Source organism: Bemisia tabaci, chromosome 3 (assembly GCF_918797505.1).
Source record: "Bemisia tabaci chromosome 3, PGI_BMITA_v3".
NCBI classification, from domain to species: Eukaryota; Metazoa; Arthropoda; class Insecta; order Hemiptera; family Aleyrodidae; genus Bemisia; species Bemisia tabaci.
The window spans coordinates 37,249,025-37,269,289 of NC_092795.1; the positions used below are offsets into that span (position 1 = coordinate 37,249,025).

At 39.7% G+C, this 20,265-nt stretch overlaps 1 protein-coding gene across 1 annotated transcript in view; it reads right to left on the reverse strand.

Moving 5' to 3' along the window:
- Positions 1 to 18,899, reverse strand: part of LOC109032898 (homeobox protein unc-42) — a 37,356-nt gene extending 18,457 nt beyond the window's left edge. Inside the window, exons 1-5 of the mRNA XM_019045232.2 lie at positions 18,779 to 18,899; positions 14,498 to 16,090; positions 11,976 to 12,194; positions 4,865 to 4,995; positions 4,123 to 4,230 (exon numbers count right to left, since the gene is read on the reverse strand). Coding sequence (XP_018900777.2) covers positions 4,123 to 4,230; positions 4,865 to 4,995; positions 11,976 to 12,180 — 444 coding nt within the window. The 5' untranslated portion in view covers positions 12,181 to 12,194; positions 14,498 to 16,090; positions 18,779 to 18,899. The remainder of the gene's footprint in view (positions 1 to 4,122; positions 4,231 to 4,864; positions 4,996 to 11,975; positions 12,195 to 14,497; positions 16,091 to 18,778) is intronic.
- Positions 18,900 to 20,265: the final 1,366 nt, after the last annotated feature.

Below are 20,265 nucleotides of genomic sequence, written 5' to 3' on the forward strand. Positions count from 1 at the left end.
ATTCCGAGATAAAAGCTTTAAGGCTGTAGCGTTGGTTACTGAGGTTGCCGCTGCAAGCATTTATTCAGATTTCAAAGTGCACCTGTGTCATGGTGGGTGCCCTCAAAATGAAGGCTGAATCTTGTTTCACTGTCGTTAAAGCAGCTGTTCAAAATTGACGGATACATGTAAGTCCTTATGCCAGGCCCCATTTACGATCAGCCGGAGAGTAAAACAACTTTGCATCTATTTTGAATTTATGATCTGTTTTGTGCAAATTTGGAATACTTATACTCACAATATACTCTGTCTAATAGCATATCGTTTTATTAACATTATTTTCCTGAGGAAATAATCAATTTTTTTTTTGTCCCTTTAATCCTTTGGCAAAAAAAAGACACTACACGAAGAACTCGTTATCATTCTCATAAACGATTTCCCGTTGCGAGTTTAATTTTTTATTATTAGGAGTTGTAAAATGAAAAATAAATATTATATATTAATATAAAGATTATCCAAATACTAATATAAATACTATCATTACAATTCAACATAATACCGTAGTTACAAGAATTATTAAATACTTATTTTTATGAAAGGACTCAAGTTTTTTGCTCATCCTAATTGAATCAGTGAGAACGAAAACACACCAACTTGGTACCTCAAAAATGCTCAATTTTCATTGAGGAGAGTCAGTTTTCATAAAGGTATCTAAGTAAAGTTAACGCATATGTTCCAGCTTGGACCTTTAAAGTGTCCTTAAGTAGTTGTCTTTCGGCACCAAAAATATTTTTCTTGCACTAATTTCTTCAAAAACTGTGCAGTTTTGCGTGTGTCTTGATTATTTTCATTTTCTCGAGTTGGCGTGTTTTCGTTCTCACCGATTCAATTGGCAAGTTGTCGATTCCAACCATATTCGTTTTTTATGCGTTAAATTGGCACAACTGGATTCGAACGACCGGCAAGTGGACGCTGCGCGCCTTCATCTTTGCACTTGGCTTTTACTTTTAATTCCATAATCTGAATTACAGGAGTAGAAAGAATTTAAAAGCAGGCGGTCGGAGAGTTTTTCAGCCGCACTTCTGAAGGATTTCAGCTCTGAAAGGGCAGATGCTTTTGTTTTCCGCTCTGAATGTTCTTCAGGATGACGGAGAAGCGGCTCTGTCCGTTTCAAATATTAATGCTTTTCCTCATCTTCTGACTTCTATTTCTTTTAAGTATTCTAACTAAAATCCCACAGGATTTTTCGGTAAGAGGAATATTCCGGCCCCGAGGGATAATCCGAATATTGTCACAAGGCTGCCACTGGGAACTTAATAATTGAACGTGCTTACGCCAAAAGGAATCATATGGAAATTAATAAAATCAAAATAAAATGGACTTTTATATTATACATATACACAAAAAAGTCCTTTAAATAATCTTGCGGTATGAATTCTGTTATTTCAAAAGTAGGATTTCAATAATTTTCAAAAAAATCAAAGCTACTACAATAAAAAAAATACTTCCTGATCAAACGGAATATCAGCTGACTTCAAAATAATTCCGTTTCAGAAATATTTTTCTCAGTCCCCCCCCCCCCCCCCAACATCTCAGTTCAAACATATTACGTCATTTACAGTCAATCGTGTCAATCTGCGAATTTTGAATTTTACGCAAATCGCGACATGAAAACTTTCAAAATTGCCGAAAACAACGGATAGTAAAAAACTGGCGTTAAAGTTATGTTCGTAGGTAGTTTGTTTCTTTTCTTTCGTGTGATTTTGCAAATTTTTGTTGCATATGTTATCAATTTCTTTTACATTTTATACACTTCAAAGCCAAATTCTTGGATGCTGTAACATCCAGAGAGAATTAACCTCAAGATAACTTTACTATCTGCTCATTGGTTTTTCCGAAGACTAATGGCTCAACACAAGTTTACATTAAATGGATACTGAAGGTAACTCCTGTAACTTCACGTGGAATTTTTTTTTTTGTCAACAGATTCCAAGAAGATGAATTGTATTGTAATTGACAACGTTTTTTCAATTCATTTCTGCAACATACTTAACAGTGGTGAGGCGTGAATCATTGAATATCGATATGTCCCCATATGAAGCTGTGGTGAAGAATCGATTATAAAGGTGTTCGGTGCGAATACCCTGTCCATCGATCCTTTTCAATTGGTATAAATGACAGATAAATCGATATATCGCAAAGCACGCCCTGCCACTGATACTTAATTGGGTGGTAATCAAGACTGTTACCTAGTCCGTGTTCCCACGTAATAAGAAGTCGGAGAATACATTTATTCCGTACCTTAGCCTACTTATGCAGGCTTTGCTCAGTTAAGCTGTATAGAATATTCAGGTTTCCCGAAACATCTGCTGGAAAATTTGGAAACTTCACATCTCGCTACTCAAAAGCGGCGTGAGGACCACAAAAAACGCATGACTCAGGCGGCGCAAGGGAAGCTTTGAGGGGTTCGGAAAAAGGAGACAGGGGAAAGAAAATTGAGAAAGAATTTACGGAGGGGTGGAATATGTATAGCGGGCTCCTTGCCCGGGGCTAACAGGTTATTCCGAAAGCATTGAGGGCTCAGCCCTGTGCAGGGGATGCAGCTGAAATTGAATTAAGGAGCCATGCCGAGCCGACTCCGTTGACAAATTTGGCTCTCGGGTCTCTCGCTGACAGAGAAGTTGGTACTCCAGCTACACTACCGTGCTAAGGAAAAACGCCGTATGGGTCTTCAGGCGTTGCCAAATTTCCTCTAGCAAATCACTAATTTTCAGGAAAGTTTTTGAATACTTTTTAGCCAATTTCTCAGATACTTTTGTTTGTAATTTGAACTAAAGTGTCTGAAAATTCCCAGGATACACATTGATAATTTTCCTCAAAAATAAACATTTTATCCGAGGAAATTTGGCAACTCTCGAATCCTCATACGGCGTTCTTCCTTAGCACGGCAGTAGAAAGAAATCTCCCCATTTTCATTGACGAAAACCGTCCTGTGCTAATCTACAGTAAAGCCGAAGTAGAGTTGATTTACTTCAATCGTTTTCAGCTTGTAAGTATTGGAGTATATATCATCAGAATGAAATCTTGTTCGTAAATTCCCATTATGGCCGCCGTGAGTCAGACCTATAGTGCGCAGTCTCCAAAATTTTCGACGGAAATTATACTCTCATTACAGTTACGAGACAATCCAAGTAGCACTTTTCAGCCGAAAAATTGCTATATTTAGAGTTAAGCTACGATTATTTGACAATCAAATTGCTAAAATTATCAACATCTGAGCGATTATCCTGAATCTTGTCGCAATTTTATCTCTATAAAATCGCGTTCGATAAAATCGAAATTTTAACTCGATTTTCACGATTTTTTGTTCGATAATATTGGGATCAATAGCGTCGATAGAATCGCGATACATTCTCCGATCAAATTACGACTTATCGCGATCACTACTACTTGGGCAAAAGAAAAATCATAAGGAATAAATTGGAGGTTTTCTTGGAGATAGTGGTTTTACGCCCCTTGCTTTCTGATTACGGATAAATACTACCTCGACTTACTAGTACACAAACTGTAAACCAAAGGGATGAGAATAACATGCAAAAAATTTAATTATTTCGCGGAGTGGCAATTCACTTATTCAGAGCTATAGTTATTACTACAGCGATACGGTTGAACTTTTCGGTTGACTATTAACGCTTCCGGAAATTATTAACTGGAAAATTCTCAGTGTAGCATAGAACACAGCACATATGTGATCGACAATAATAAGCGCAACACTTAAACAGGATATATATTAATCTTGTTTTCCAAACATTAAACAAATCATCAATTCATTGTATTTCCTCTACCTTTGCGTTGTTCCATTTTTGTTGACTTTTTTGGGGCTTTTGTGAAAGGTCATGAAGAACAGTCGGTGCAGCAGCAGTACGGATCCATTGTAACTAGGGTTATAACGATTGATTTAGTATTCGAAAAATAAGGCGTTTCTTCTCTTTCATCTTTGTTAAAGAGATAAAAGCACGTAATCTCTTTTGAATACCCACCTCCGCACGTCAAACATTAACATAGCAGCTCAAACACAGCTAAGGAGATATTTTATAGTATGAACTTGTTATGAAGAGTATAGCGTCAGAGAAATGATTTTACCTGGATACGAGCTTCGTTGAGCTTTGTCGTCCTAGCTAATTCTTCTCTGCAATAGATATCTGGATAGTGCGATTTGGCAAAGGCTGCCTCTAATTCTGCTAATTGTTCCTGGAAAACAAATGAAAATTGTGTAACGTTTTACTGCACTTCTGGTCGTAAATACAGTCAATTATATTAGTGCAATGCCAGCAAGTTGGACCGGTCTGTTTGATTCCCGACTCCTTGATGGAATGAAACGTTTGACAAACAGAATATTTTATGAGTGATTTGAACCTTTGAAAGAGAACGAAGTTTACGTTATGCTATATTAAGTATACATATCGACAGAATGCATTACGTTTTTTAAAGGTTTGAATAGAAATATTATCAACTCTAGAGTAAAGAAACTTATAATTATTGCTGTTTTAATTTTTTTATTCTTGTGTATTCACTTTTCATTTATTTTCCTCAAAAAACGCACTAATCTCGGGTAGAATGACGACCCACTTGAAATTTCTTAAATTTAATTACTCTCAAACAGAGGAAAAAAATCACAAAAAACCGTGATTGATGAAATTGATGCTCTAATACAAAATATAATCGTTTTGAATTGGTAAGTTTTACTCTCTATTACAGAGGGAAACTTAATAATGAATTTATTACATATCTGCGAGTGAACTTGGTGACCCGCTTTGAAAGGGCCTCAATAAACATTAGTTTCAAGCCTGTGTAGACTGTGTTTGATTTTGGATTTTGTGTTTACCTGTGTGAAAGTGGTCCTATGCCTCCGTCGAGCAGGCGTTGGGCATGCTGCGGTGGTCGGCGTGTGGGGTATTGAAGGTGACGGCCCGCCTAGAGGCTCATTTTTTAATTTCTTAAAAGCTCCTTCCACACCTGAAACATTTAATTCCAGAAATTGATAGGAAGTGATTTCAAGTCACCACAAAGTTCAACTATGCTGTAGCTCTCTTCAAGCTATGAAAATTTAAGTCTGTTAGTGTTTTGTTGCGGTACAATCGGTACATGCACTGGAAAAAAAAAACACATTGGATCTAGAGTCCAGACTCTTAAAAACATTGACAAGAAAAAATACTCTTGATTCAATCGGATTTTTGCTTGAATCAAATCCGCTTAAATTAAGAGGTTTGGTTCTTGATTTAAGCTAGCTCTGATTGAATCAAGAGTACTTTTTCTTGTCGATGTTTTTAAGAATCTGGACTCAAGATCCAATGTGTTTTTTTTTCCAGTGTGATGCTTAATTTAAGTATTAAACGGTAGAGACCAGGGCCGGATTTACCTACTTGCCGCCTATGGGCCGCCTGTATCTTACCGCCCCCTTCTCATTCGTTTTGAAACATCAATAAAAACCATCAAGTGAACGTGCCAGCGGGGGAGGTGTGCATAAGACGCGTTTACTCGTGTTGGACACATTTTTTGGGAAAGCCCTGTCAACACTACAAGCAAAAGTTCACGGAACTTTGCGCGAAATTTAAGTTTTGTAAACCTATCTCTTTGTAGACAAGGCCTTCCATTAATAAAAAAATGAACGAAAAAATTATGAAAGAACAAACATATATGTGGTTTAATGATTTTAACTTCCGCCGCGCCGCGCCTCGCAGACAGCACCGTGTTTGGCGCAATGCGTGAAGTATTCATGCATTCTTGCAGGCGCTATCCGTTTCACGCTGACCGCAGTGACCGAACTGTGTTTGATGCAATGCGTGAAGTATTTGTGCAGTCTTGTAGGCGATAATATGTGTTACATGCCGATCGATCGCCGCGCCGAGGGCTTCTCCTTTTCATCTCAAGTTTTTTTTTTCTTTTTTTTCTGTTGTTTATTGGCTTTGTGACTTCATATCAAGTTCTCGTCATCATTTCTCTCCAAGTCGCGCCGTTCCAGGCCAAATTGCATGTTTGGTTTCTCTCTTAACTCGACTAATTAAAGGTGCGGTCACTTGTATCACTGAAAGACGACAAAATTAGAAATATTATACTCTCAGGAAATGAGAGATTTTGTCGCCTTTTTTGTTTGTAATTTTTTTTTTCTAAATCCGATTTTTTTAAAAGTCCACTTTTGAGAGTCTAAAAACTTGGCTATTTCCCCAGAGATACACATACGACGAATGATACAAAAAGGGAAAAGTATGTAGGGATTTACCACTTCCCGCTACAACTATCGGTCCCTTAATTTGAGACAAAACCAGTGGCAAAGCGTCAATGATCCATCATCGATATTTCCCTGTTTGAAGCTAAGGTTAAGTTTCGATTATTTAGGTGTTCGTTGTGAATACCCTGTTTATCGATCCTTTTCCATAAGTTTAAATGGCAGATAAATCGATTTATCGCGAAGCACGCCACGCCACTTGACAAAACTTTGATTGGTGCCCAGTCGGCTCAAGATTAAGTTTTGATGTGAGCTCCCTATACTCTCTTTCTCTCTGTCCCCCTTTCTCCCTCCCTCTCTTAGTATTACACTGCTCCTCATTCTCACTAATTCATGATGATTCAGGGTCGAATCAAGAAGGCCCATCTCATCAGAGATCAATCACCGTTTGACCACAAGGGAGGAATACATAGACTTAGCCAGAGGCCAATATGCTGCCGTGCTAAGGAAGAGCGCCATATGAGCCTTATTCAGACGTTGTCAAATTTTCTTCGATAAAAAGTGAATTTAATGGGGAAATTTTGAATATTTATCCCCAAAATTTTCAGACAATTTTGTCCGCCCTTTAATCTAAAACATCTGAAAATTTCAAAGGAAAATGTGCATGAATGCCGTCAAAAATACATATTTTATCAAGGGAAATTTGGCAACTCTCGAAATGTTCATGCGGCGTTTTTCCTTAGCACGGCAGAAAGCAGATTCGACCTTAATCGGTATTTTACTCTCTGGAAAATTTTAACATCATTGGAACTAAAAGCTATCGCCCGCTTCCTCATCACGCCGTTTATGGCTGTGATGCTGATGAGAAATTTCGAAATAACCTAACCGAACGGTATATTTCACGTCGCATTCCACGGAATATGTAAATTCCGGGGAGCTTTTAACACTGATAGCGCCGTTGAGGAGGGGAGCCGTCGAGGAACAAAGCCGACCGGGACGGTGGAGGAGCCGGGGGTCAGTGGGGGCGGAAAGTGCTTTTGAATATTCAGCGTCTTCGGGATCAGGATAATCGGCCCCCGCGTAACTGGCTGATGCATTCAATTAATAACGCCGTGAGCTGAACTTGCAATTGATTCGGGGTGATTTTGACCACGTTGAAACGGTTAAGTCCTTATGCCGGCTTGAGATTAAACCCGCGGGTTTATTGTTGGAATTGATAGATAAAGCTATAGACAAAGAGGACTTAAGGGCTTCAAAGCGATCCTATTGGTTGAGATGGGTGGTTCTTATAGACTAAGGGGGTAAATGATGGACTAACAATTGGCTCTTTCGTGGGTTGCCGTTAGTTATAGTTTATTATCTACGTCATTCATCCATTGCAATCACCCGCATCCACCAATAGGATCCCTCCATATCCTTTATGTCTTCTTTGTCTATTGCTTTGTCTATCAATTTCAACAATCAGCCCGCAGAGCAACTGGGCGCGGACGCACGCAAGAATAAAATGAGCTGGCTAATCATCATCGTGCGCCTTCAAGTAGCCGGTTATACCAAAACAGCCGCATAGGGGCAGGTTTTGTGGTATCGCCGCGTGACCATCGGTACCTCATTGCGATTAATCTTTAAGTGAAGCTTCTTTGAGATAAATGTGATGGAGTCAGATGGGCCTTCCAGAGGACTGTCCAGTGCAGGGAAGAAACCAATTTGGGGTATTTTCGAGTTTCAGATTTCCGTCCTGAACTCTCTTTTATACTTTTAAAAACACTGGTTCTTTTCAAGCCGCACCCTGCGTCATCCTCTCGGCCTTGGGTATCTTTTTTATTCATAATGTTTAGTTATCGCTACAACCGTAGAGGTGTGGAATATATTGTTACAAGGGTGATGATAATTGGTTCTATAAAAAAAAAATGGTGTGTTTAAAAATATTGAAGGACAATTTTTGTTACAAGGACGGTTACAATTCTTGAAAATTGGCTAAACTGTTTTTCCTCCAAAAGAATAGATTCTTGGTGAGGCAGCTCACTGGAAAAAAAAAAAAAAAAAACACATTGGATCTAGAGTCCAGACGCTTGAAAACATTGACAAGAAAAAATACTCTTGATTCAATCAGATTTAAGCTTCAATCAAAAGGAAATCGGCTCAAATTAAGAGGCATGGTTCTTGATTTAAGCAATCATCCGATTGAATCAAGAGCATTTTTTCTTATCGATGGTTTTAAGAGTCTGGACTCTAGGTCCAATGTGTTTTTTTTCAGTGCTTGCCTCAACTAAAATCGATATTTCTAATGGATTTAAACGGAGGAAAAACACTTTTGCCAACTTGTCAAATCGCCACCGACCGTACCTCATGGACACGCCGACGGGCGACACACCCACAAGCGGCGCAAAGACTCAGCTGGAAAACCCCGGCAAAAAAGCCAGATGTCCACGGCACGAACGTCCGTAGAGCTGCGAATCGGGACAAAAAACCCTTTAGCTCGGGCTCGCGGATGCATGCGCTCCCCGCCTACGCGCTAATGGGCCGATAATCATCGAATCCCGTTAGCCCAATCGGATTTCCTCGAGTGTGAACGCCTCTCCGCGGGCCGCGCCGAGACAGGTGGGGGCGCCCCCACCGCGAGGCGCGACCCCCCGCGACGCCCCGCCCGAGCACAATGCCAAACACATTGTGTTATGATTAGCCCAAATCTCATCGCCGCGCACAATCGAGCCGCGATCCCTTCACGCACGAGATGACCCGGACCCAAGCGGTGCTGCCATCAAGCCACAACCTCACATTTTTTCAGTCTCGCAGCCCATGTCCGTCAACAGTTCCGGAATTCGAAACTTTTTTTGTTCTAATGTCTCCCTCTCTATCACTGGAAGAAAACACATTGGATCTAGAGCCCAGACTCTTAAAAACATCGACAAAAAAAAGTAATCTTGATTCAATTCGATTCAATTCGCCATGTAGCTAGACGACTGGACTAAATTTCGCGGATTTCATGTTTCGTGTTAAACTCAATCGTAGATATAACATAGAAAACCCTTTGGAAATAACAACCGGAGCTACGTTCACGTTGTGCATTGGAGAAGCAAAGCGCCTGCAATTTTTTGTTAGGCAACACGGACATCCAACGAACACGAACAGTTTTATCCAGAGCTAACCATTGAAAAAACCGCTGCGCCTTCAAGTTTTCCCGCTGATAATAACAAGCACTGGAAAAAAAAAACACATATTGGATCTTGAGTCCAGACTCTTAAAAACATTGACAAAAAAGAATACTCTTGATTCAATCGGATTTTTACTTAAATCAAGAAACAAGCCTCTTAAATTGAGCGGATTTCCTTTTGATTTAAGCAAAAATCTGATTGAATCAAGAGTATTTTTTCTTGTCAATGTTTTCAAGAGTCTGGACTCTAGATCCAATGTGTTTTTTTCCAGCGATGAAAAGTTCCGGGACTCTTTTTAGATTTTTCTAAAGTTCCGGGACTCCTTTTGTATATTTTCAAAAGTTCCCAGAAAGTTCCGGAAAATGCAAAAGATCCAGAACATTTCGGGAATTTTATAAGCTCGGAGAATAATTCAGGGACATCTCGAAAGTTCCGAATTTGGAACTAGTTCGCGGGATTAGGAATACTGCTCGCAGCGTAAAAGCATGGAGCTACAATTTCTGCATCATTTTGAAAACAACATAAAGGCCATTAGTTTTCCTATGAAGGTTGATGTTTTTATCTGGGAACCAGAAATTGTTGTTCCTAATTTCAAAATGTAGTCCAAATCACAGTTGTGTTTAAGCAAAGATTTTTCTAAGATTTTGGATGGTAGAAAAGTAAATCCCTTTGATCAAATGAACACTCTCAAAGTCTCAATTTATGTAGCTCAATGGATGAAACAAATATCGGGGGTTACGCGTGGCATCAAGATCATGCACGCTGAATAATAGGCTAAGTGAGAAACCCCGAAACCAAAGATGAAAAAGATTGAATGATGCCCTGGGTTTAACGCTGGAATGCAGTTTTAATAAGAAAAGAAGAAAGAAAGTGAATAAAGAAAGAAAGAAAGAAGTGAAGAAAGTTAAGAAAGTGTGGTGTGAGTAAAAGTTGGCAACAGGGGAGTCCCGGTTTTAAGTCGGTCAATTATCGCTCTTCCGCGTTAATTCTGCCGGCCAGCGCGTGCCAATTATCCGGAAGCTAAAAGATGTCCTCAACCCGATCGTTGGTCTTGCGGTCACCCATGTCGCGGAGTTCACACCTGCGAGCTGAGTTGCAATTCACGCTAAAATCCTGACGGAATTTATCACATCCTCCCTCAAAAAACTGTTTTTATCGATGAAAGTGACAACAGCTGCCGGGATGTCAGAAAAATTGCTACACGATGCTGTTGATTGAGTTTAGAAACGGATTTGTCATTCGGTTTGTCAGGAAAGCCAACTTGAATAGAGGGTTTGGTCTTCATAATTACGCATGATATCCCATCAATAATAAATATCCATTGGACGTGGACTAAATCCAAGTGTTGAAACAACACAGGGTTTTTTTTTTTTTTTTTTTTTTTTTTTTTTTTTTTTTTTTTTTTTTTTAAAAATGCAAGTAGATTACGATGTAAAAATTATGAGTGATGAATATTTCACGAAATTCAGACCTTAAACGAGAGGTGAAAATATTGAGTATAAATAATGAGTAGCGAGTTTGATAATTTTCATCAAAATAATATTCTTCGGGCATATTTTAAAATTACGGCTCGATTAAAGACTCCAAAATTATGAACGAATTTGGTCAACATTATTGTACAGGGCCACTCACATATAGGATACAGGATACAGAGGAGCGCCTTCAACCCACTCCGTAATCTTAATGCAAAATTCTAATACCACTATTCGTGCGTCGCGACAGTCATTTTGCATAGCCGGCTAATTGAAGGCAAATCATTGGCCCACGCGGCATGGTACGAATTTCAGCAATGTGATTCGTAATTTTTAAGGAGCGTTTAACAACGTGTTGGCAGTTTCGTTTTGTAAACAAGACGAAGTTTGGCAACTTGTTTGGCTCATGACGTCAACCGGCCGAAGCTCATCATCCACCGTGTAGGGCGGTCAACAGATGCAATAAGAGGGATGACTGTTGCTCCCTTATAATAGACCACTAGACTAGGTACGAATTTTAGCATTCTTATACATGTTTTGTAACTAAAATTTTACGTAGAACACGATGCGCACAAAAAAAATTACCGAAATTAACTCCTTACGAAGATATTTAATAATTCTTGATGCGTGAATTCAAACCTCCCGCTCATGAAAACTCAATGCTCTACGTGATTCACATCGCGCGCTAAACGTTTATCATGATAGTCTCTGCGATATAAAAATCTGAAAACCTCAATCTTAACGGTTTGGCTCACCTATAACAAATTTCTTGTGGTTTGAACAACAAATGATGGGAAATGAACATTGCTCAATTGAGAAGCTTGCTGAAACCGGTGTAGTGCGCGATTTGACTCAAGTAGAGCTTTGAGTTTCTTGTGAGCGGGCAGTGCAAATTACTGGTGACCAATGTGAAATAAGAACGTTAATATCTTCGTTAGGGGTTGGTTTCAGTAATTTTCGTTGCGCGAATCGTGTTTTACGTGAAATTTTGATAAAGAAACATGTATCAGATTGCCGAAATTTGTGCCTTGTCTAGTGGTCCATTGTCGGAATTGTTGAATCCCCGAAAGTAAAAGCTTCCGCAGACTTCCGAAAAGTTTCAAATTTCTCCTCTCAAAGAAGGGAAGGAAATTGCGACGAACTTACCCGTGTGATCGGAGAGGTTCCTACTGGGGGAGGAGGAGTGAGTCTGTGAGGCGTCGAGGGCCGAAGTGGGTAGGTTGTAGAGTGCCGAGAAGTCCGGTGTCTCCGTTTTGGTGACGATCCGCTTATCGTGGTGATGGTGGTGGTGGTGAAGATGGTGCTCATCCATGAGCCCCAGGAGCCCTAAGTTCGGGCGCAGCTCGTCCATCAACTTCCCTTGACCTGCACACCCACATCAAAACATACATTTACTACGGGAGGAGAATTAGCAGGTGTCTGAAATTTGATGAATTTCGTGTTTAATTGGAAACTACTGAGTGAACTGAACACGAGGATAGCCTTGGTTCACGACTTTTAACAATTGTTGGAGAAGGTATGACAAAATGATCTATTCTGCCAAAGTACGCGTGTTTAAATGGGAAATGCCGCCAGATGACGTCACTATAGGCGGTGCATTTTTTCACTTTTAAATCCATTTTTATACTTTTTGCCATATCTGAAGAAAATATGAAAAATATTGTGAAAACAGCTCTTTAAGCACTTTCATATGAAGCAATAAAAAATTTGCATGCAAATTGTCCATAAACATATGCGGTACTCCCCTTAGCCGCTAATCGACCCGATCCTTAAGGGCACCTCACGCCCTATGCTTGCTGCCTGCTTCGCTTTCCTATGAGTTGTTACCTTAGTTGTTACCTTATAGACAGAGTATATATGTATGTATAGATCACATTATGGAAAAAGGAACCAGCGCAATTACAGTGTTTTCAAAATCGTGCAACTTTTTCTTTTCTGTTAAAAATATACTTAATATGTGAACAGTATTAAAATTTACACATTTATTTTCCTTTAAAAATAACAATTTTTAGTTGGGAAGTGAAAACTATTTGCTATTCTGAGAGATTCTTTAGATGATTGTAGAAAAGCAACATTTTTACAACACTGTAATCGCGCTGGTTCCTTTTTGCTTATTAAGATCAATATGACCTTTGGAGGATTTTTATTGGCTCAACTATCTCAGGCTTAATTGAGCTCTTAGGACACAAAAAAAGAGAAAAAATGATGGACGTCGAACGCAGATGCTTCAAAAGTGCAGATTATGATGTTGTATATGCTTGTTTAATCGTGAAATTTACTCGAATCAAATTTGAGTAGGTGTATGTACTCGAGTAACCCCAATATATTAAAAATACAGTTTTAAATACACAAATCAAAATTTTTAAAATACAACAATTTCGCGCACCACATTCGACACAATATTCTTAACTTGAACCTTCGCTATTGCAAGGTTGGTAACACGTAGAGTATGTGAACAATTCTAAGGTTGACGACAGCCCACCTATATCCCCACCTAGTGTCGCCGTCAATTTTTTTATTCTGAGAGTCCCCACGAGACCCAGTGGCCATACTCTCCTTATGAAGGTACTCTATCCGGTCGACAAACACAAAATTTCAAAAATCACGCTGCAGATAAGATCATGTTTCGTCTCATCTCGCATATATAGCAAAAACTAGTCTTGGGAATCAGCCGGCAGGTTAACTTCTTTTCTCTCTCTTTTTTCTGCTGGTTTTATGACTTCGCGTCCAGCACTATCAGCCAACTTTAGAACATGTTTATTGTCCATAGCCATCGAGAGATTAAGGCATCTCTGCTCCAGGCTTTTCAAATTTTCAGGGATTAAGGCTGAGTAGTATCTGTTTCAGCAGATCTACTCGCGTTTGTTCCGTGAAAATTTGACGCCATTACCAGGATTCGAACCCGGTACCTGTTGACCCAGAGTCAGATTTGCTGACCACCAGGCCAACCTTGGAAGCAGGTTAACTCATTAAAGCGGTGTTCTAAAGGTCTCGACACACGATCAAATTCTCAAACCAAAATTTCCATAGGGAGTAATCCGTCTTAAAATCGTTACTTCGCTGAATTTTCGAATGAAAACTTGCCAGAAATGTTTTATGCGGCAAGAAATGATGAATGGTGCGGCACTCCATTCTGATCAAAATTTGACGGCCTATCCAATTTTGATCGAAAAAGGCTGTTACATATGGTGACCATCAGTCATCAACTGGACGTATTTCTATCAAACAGATTTATATGTAGATAAGAAATATGGGGTGTGCTCGTTAGTTCTCTGGCCGTAAGAGTGAATGAGAATAATAAAACGCCAGTGACGTCAGCGGCAATGATCGAGCGCGAGCGGGAGGATGAGACCGTCGTTGGGGCACTTTAACTCACAAGCCCTGTCCACAACGCTCTCATGCTATGCCCGCGGCTCATGTATCCCGCATACAGTTGGTATATAGTTCTGTTTGCTGAATTTAAAATCCCACTTTTCCAATTCTTCAGAAGGAATCACGTGCCCACTAACCACATTGTTTCTTATGCAGCTTTCTAGAGCACACCCCATATTTCTCACCTGCACTTTGATAGAAATACGTCCAACTGGTCTTCTTTCACCGGAATCGGTTCGGAATTTGATCGTGTATCGAGACCTCACGTACAAGGGATGAATTGGAGGAGGACTCACCAGTCTGGCCCTGGTTATGATGGTGGTGGTGATGGAAGTTGAGCTGCCGGGAGAAGATGGCCGGGAAGATGTTGAACTGCTCCGATTGGATGGATGACGTGGTCGAAGGCGAATTGGTGTTGTTGGAGGTGGAGGTAGACTCGCCGTTGGTGGGCGCCGTGTCGCCGCCCGAGGCTCCCACCGCGTCGCCTCCAGCCGTCCCGCCAGGGCCGCCCCCGGCCCCGCTTCCACACGAGGCCTTGAAATCCAGCCCGGGGCTCCGAACGATCCGCGAGAGTCACCCGCAACACGCGCCAAAAAACTTATCCGCACAAGGAGCAACTCACCGAGAACACCGGGTTCAGTATCAGGCCGCGACGACTGGTCGCTAGGATACCCGTCGAGGGCACGAGAACCAAGATTTCACCGGATCAGATAGTCTGTCTTAAGATATTGTCCAGAAAATATTTACGATCAAGATTCCGCACAGGTTGGCAGTGTAGCTATAACTTTTCGCACACAACAGCAAATGAAGCTCCAGGTCGTGCCGGACCGGAAGAAATGTGGAATAGCCGCAAAGGGTACACAATTTAAACTTTTACCGGATGACACCCGCGAAACAATGCCTGAGGAAATTCTCGAGAAATATTCACCCTGAGAAAGTCAAAAGAGCAAGCACACAACTTTTTGGAGTATCACAGCAGATCGAGCTTTAGATCGTCGCGAATGGCGGGACGTTGAATTCCGTTAATCACAAACTGTTTTAGAAGTTTCGTAGCGTCGTTGACTCATGCGATAAACGCAGCACTGAGCGGTACAGAATATTACGGTAGAGGATTGCGCCGCAGAAGTTCGTTCGTTGGGTTCTCTGGTAAGTTCGCGCTGGATTAAACGTAGAGGTTGCACGAGCTTGGAATGATTCTGTCAAAGAGAATGTACGGCGTGAGTTTTGTGATCGAGCTAGTGTCGTCTGAAAGATAAGCTTCGATGCTGATCGATGTCGTAATAGTCAAAATTTGACTTTCTCCGAGAAGTTTTTCATGATTGACTCACTTCGATCCGAAAATAAAAATATCGAAGATTGCGATTTGAATTATTTCGTGTTATAAGAGCTAGATTTGATTCCGACGCTTAAAAATAAGCAAGGATGATGAAATAGACAATGAGATGAGAATTTTACCCCTTCTAGTGTTGTTCAGTCAGTCTTGAAAGTATGTTGACTAGATAGGTTAGAGTAGAAAATAACCGGGAGTGGTAGGTTATAAACTTGGTTGGGAGATATACACCGGTGAATTCCCGAACTGATTGTTATTCCTGCACAATTTCACAGACTCGGACATGAGTTTTTCACTTCCTGGGATGTAGAGAATTAGGAGGACACTTTGATAACATAAGTCCAGCACAGTCAAACAATCTGCTGAATCTGTTGCGAATCTGCTGAATGCATTGGCGATCGATCAAAAGTTTTCTAGAACCGATCTAATAACTCAGCAAGTTGTTAGCAATGATTTTATTTTGACTCTAAATAAGAATTCGCTCTTGCGTGAGTGTGCTGCGGTGCATTTCACACTCTGAGCAGATTAAAATTAGTCTAGTGGCCATTGACTCCAGTCACTGAAACAAAGATACATTTCAGTAAGTTGACGGATGACAACACAAGTGAGAAACTAGTAAAGCACGTTTAAAAAAAAAGTATTATTCTAAAAAAGCAAAAACTATTTCGCCAAAGAAAAGTAAATAAACGTCCTTACTAAATACGTGTAAAAAAAAAATTGCTGGTGGTGAATATATTTGTTGAGTTCCTGCATTATTACCTAGTTAAACAGTTGTTTTAATGCAACTATGTTTCATTAAGTTATTGTGTACCTATTAGCACCCAAGTTCTCACTGAAAATGTTTAAGCAGCTTTGAGATTATATTTTGTTCGAGCAATCACTTGAGAAACCTGAGAGAGCGGTGACTGAACGCATGGTAACATTGAAATATTATGATTATCCTTTTGTCTCGGCAGAGTCGGCAGTGTGTTTGATGAGATTGAAGTAATAATAAAAATGACTTTTAAAAATCATTTTAATTTCCAAATTTTAAATTTCATTACCTGGAAACTTTTTCATTCATAGGGAGAAAATTGTTTCCCCATTAAAACATTCACTCCCACATCAAACTGAAAGAAAAACACTGCGCCGAAACCATTTCACGGTGAAACGCCTCGTGAAGAACTTTATCCCTAATGCATTTTCCTACAAAACTCACGGTTTAATTTTAAAGTTAATGACTCTTGACAGATTGCAGTTCCGTTATACCAAAAAAAAAAAAAAAAAAAAAAAAAAAAAAAAAAATTGAAAATAAACTATGAGTAATACGTGGTTAGTAATAATCTTTTAAAGTTCTTTCAATCGAGTTAATAAAAAAGAAATTTCACAATGTGGATACCCCAATTTACCATATTAAAAGAATTATGTCACGCATTAGTAAAACAGCAAACTATATAACACAAGGAAGTTACGTGAACGGTAAGGCATCCGATCTTTTCTGACATCAGTAATTTTGGGATTACATCTACTGAAGAGAATAAAAAGAGAAAGGAAAGAAAAATAAGGAATGAAGGCCAAAATAATATTTAATTAAAAAAAGAAGAAAAAAGATATCCATTCGAATAATAAGTAGAACTACAGCAATAAGCATTTCCATTTCAGATTTATTTTTCTCAGCTGAAACTGAACTATTCCAAGTTTCAGGGGTCTTGCCTCCTCTGAAGAATCTCTTAAAAAAATGGCAGAAAAATCCAGCGAAGACTGAATTTTTAGCCAATGTAGGATATAAATGGTCTCAACATTTTCAGCAAATTAAATAATGAGATTCACAATATTTTAGCCAAACTATTCATTCCTAATGGATATGCCGGAACTTAAAATTGGAATAATGCGGTTTAAATACACATCAATTTTGAATCGAATGATAAATACATGCTCACACTTTTACATCAGAGGAATTGTTTCTCAATACACTGGAAAAAACAGCTTGGATCTGGAGTACAGACTCTCAAAAACATTGATAAGAAAACATACTCTTGATTCAATCGGATTTTTGCCTCAATCGAGAATCAAGCCTCTTAAGTTAAGCGGATTTTCCTTTTGATTCAAACAAAAATCTGATGTCTTGTCACTGTTCTCAAGAGTCTGGACTCTAGATCCAAGCTACTTTTTTCCCAATGTAAACTAAAAAATAACAACAAAATGTAAACCAAAATGAACCACTCATCATCCTAACTAACAGGGTGGAAATTACTTGCTGTACATCAAAAATTCTCCGACACTGAACTTGACATGCGACTAATGAGCATTTAAGCTGAGATACATATGTATCATAGATTATGGTAAACACTCAAGGCTTCAAAAATGGTCAACACCAAAACTACAAAACCTATTTTTTCCCCCTCTTAAAGATATAAGATAGACTGGAAAGTATAGAAATCTTCGATGAAAGACATCAAGTCCAAAGCGTCTTAAATTATATCATAAGGGGACCGAATTCTGCTGTCAGAAGCGTATGACCACTCATCATTCGTCCGGTGCTAAAAAAGAGTATACCCAGGCTACTATACTCAGGAAAATTCAATATTCGATTACAAGTAATTACAGTAATTTCGGTGATATTACAAGGACCGCATCGGAGCACTAAGAACCGGCCTGACCTATGGATCACGGATTAGAGTCTATCACATACCAGAAACACTCAATGGACCAAATCATAACCACAAGACGGAAAATTTAATTTGGGAGATTTCGCTAATTTGATATCAGTTGAAACTAAGGCAATGATATCACAAGCATCGCGTCCAGACTTCAACGCGGTCAAAAGCGCCGATCGACCCGCACGAAAATCGATGCTATCCCGCAATGAACACACCATGACTATACAAGGATATAAACTATTCACTCGAGAACTATATTCGTTAAGTACAGAAATAATATCAGTGATATCACAATAAGGATCGCTCGAAGTCTTGAATGGAGGCGACCCAGATCGCGAACTTGAACCATAAGTATGTTAACGCACCGCGGAGTGAGGGATCGACAGGGTAACGATACCGCATTAACGTCATTAATAACGCCGGTTAATTAGGGCGCTAATGACGCCGAGACGCGTCCGGCCGCGGCGGCCCGCGGCAAAAAACGGAAAAACCCGCGCGACATTCAGACGGGGAAAAAAGAGAAATTAATGCAATCAGTCTCTTGGGCAGGCAAATTAAGTTACGTGCAGTGTTAAAAATGAACTGGATCCAGCAAGCTGCTAACTAACCTGGTTTTAGGTAGGTGGCAAACATTTAGTTAAAAGCGGAGTGCCGTCGCCGACTAAAAATGACTAACCGAATTATTTTGAGATATACAAACCCTACCCGGATAATTCGAACTGGAGAGGATAATAGGTTTGCTGTCGCCTCAACCTTATGGATCACATCGCGCCGGGCCCCGCCCTCCGCGCGTCCGCCAATCGCGGCCCGGCGCCTCGCCGTCCGGGCCTCCCATTGGTGACCCCGACGGTCGCCATGGCGACGCGCGCGCGGAATGCTCCGGGTTAGCGGCGCCCGTCCCTCTCCTTCGGCGAATCTCTCTTGATCTCTTATCTCTCCGTTCGTGGCTCCGGCTCATCGCCCCAGATATGGGCCAATGGGATGTAAGCATAAGATTATGTTCACCCATGCTGCCGGAGTGATCGTCATCAACATAAAATTTGAAGAAATTATGCGTGAGATAATTTGTATTGCATTTTGCAAAAAGGAACCAAAAGCATTCCAATGTCGCTAAGATTGGACAACTTTTTTTACCTTGCAAATTTAAAATGATCAACAATACAAGTTTTGTCTTTACTCTCAATTAACTATAAGTTCAATGCAAAAATTACCATAGTAAATTTAATTTTGTGCATTATTTCAGTAATTTACTTGCAAAGAGTGTGAGTCCCACAATCCTAGCAAAATTGGAATGCTCTTCGTTCCTTCTTGCAAAATGCAATCCATTTTTACGAGGGATATATTGATTGCATTTTGCAAAAAGGAACCAAGAGCATTCCAATGTTGCTAGGATAGTGTAACTCACACTCTTTGCAAATAAAACCACTGAAATAATGCACAAAATTAAATTTACAAAGGTAGGGAATTTTCTTCTTAAATTTATAGTTTATTGAAAGCAAAGATAAAATTTATTCGGGTAATCAGTTTATATTTGCAAGGTGAAAAAAGTTGCACAATCTTAGCGGCATTGGAATTCTCGTGGTTCCTTTTTGCAAAATGCAATCCATATGATGTTCACGTCCGATCTGTAAGAGCACGTGAAACTTTGGGCACCAAATAGGAGATGGTGCTTGACATTTTCACGAAGCAGCTTGACACGTACGGTTATGTATACAGGATATTGGATAATAGGTTGAGAGCAAAAATAATCATTGCCCTGAACAGTGCTCATAAAAAATTGTAGACCCTATCTAGTTTTTCATAGATGTAGTTACGATGTTACTTTCGTGCATGGTAAAAATTATTTCGCTGCCGATAATAATGCTGACCAAAACGGCTTTGTTACCGTGTCCAAAAAATTGTCACCTAAACCTATATTTACTAAAACCCGACAAAGAGCATCAAAATAGTATCCCACGAGCCAGCGCTCATTCTTTTTATTCGGTTGAGAGCGAAATCAATGTGTGAATTGACACTGAAAGTATCAAAAATTGAGTCAAATTCAAAGGGAAAATGAGAGGCAACAATCTGGTTTTATTCTTTTGCGGTTTTTTTT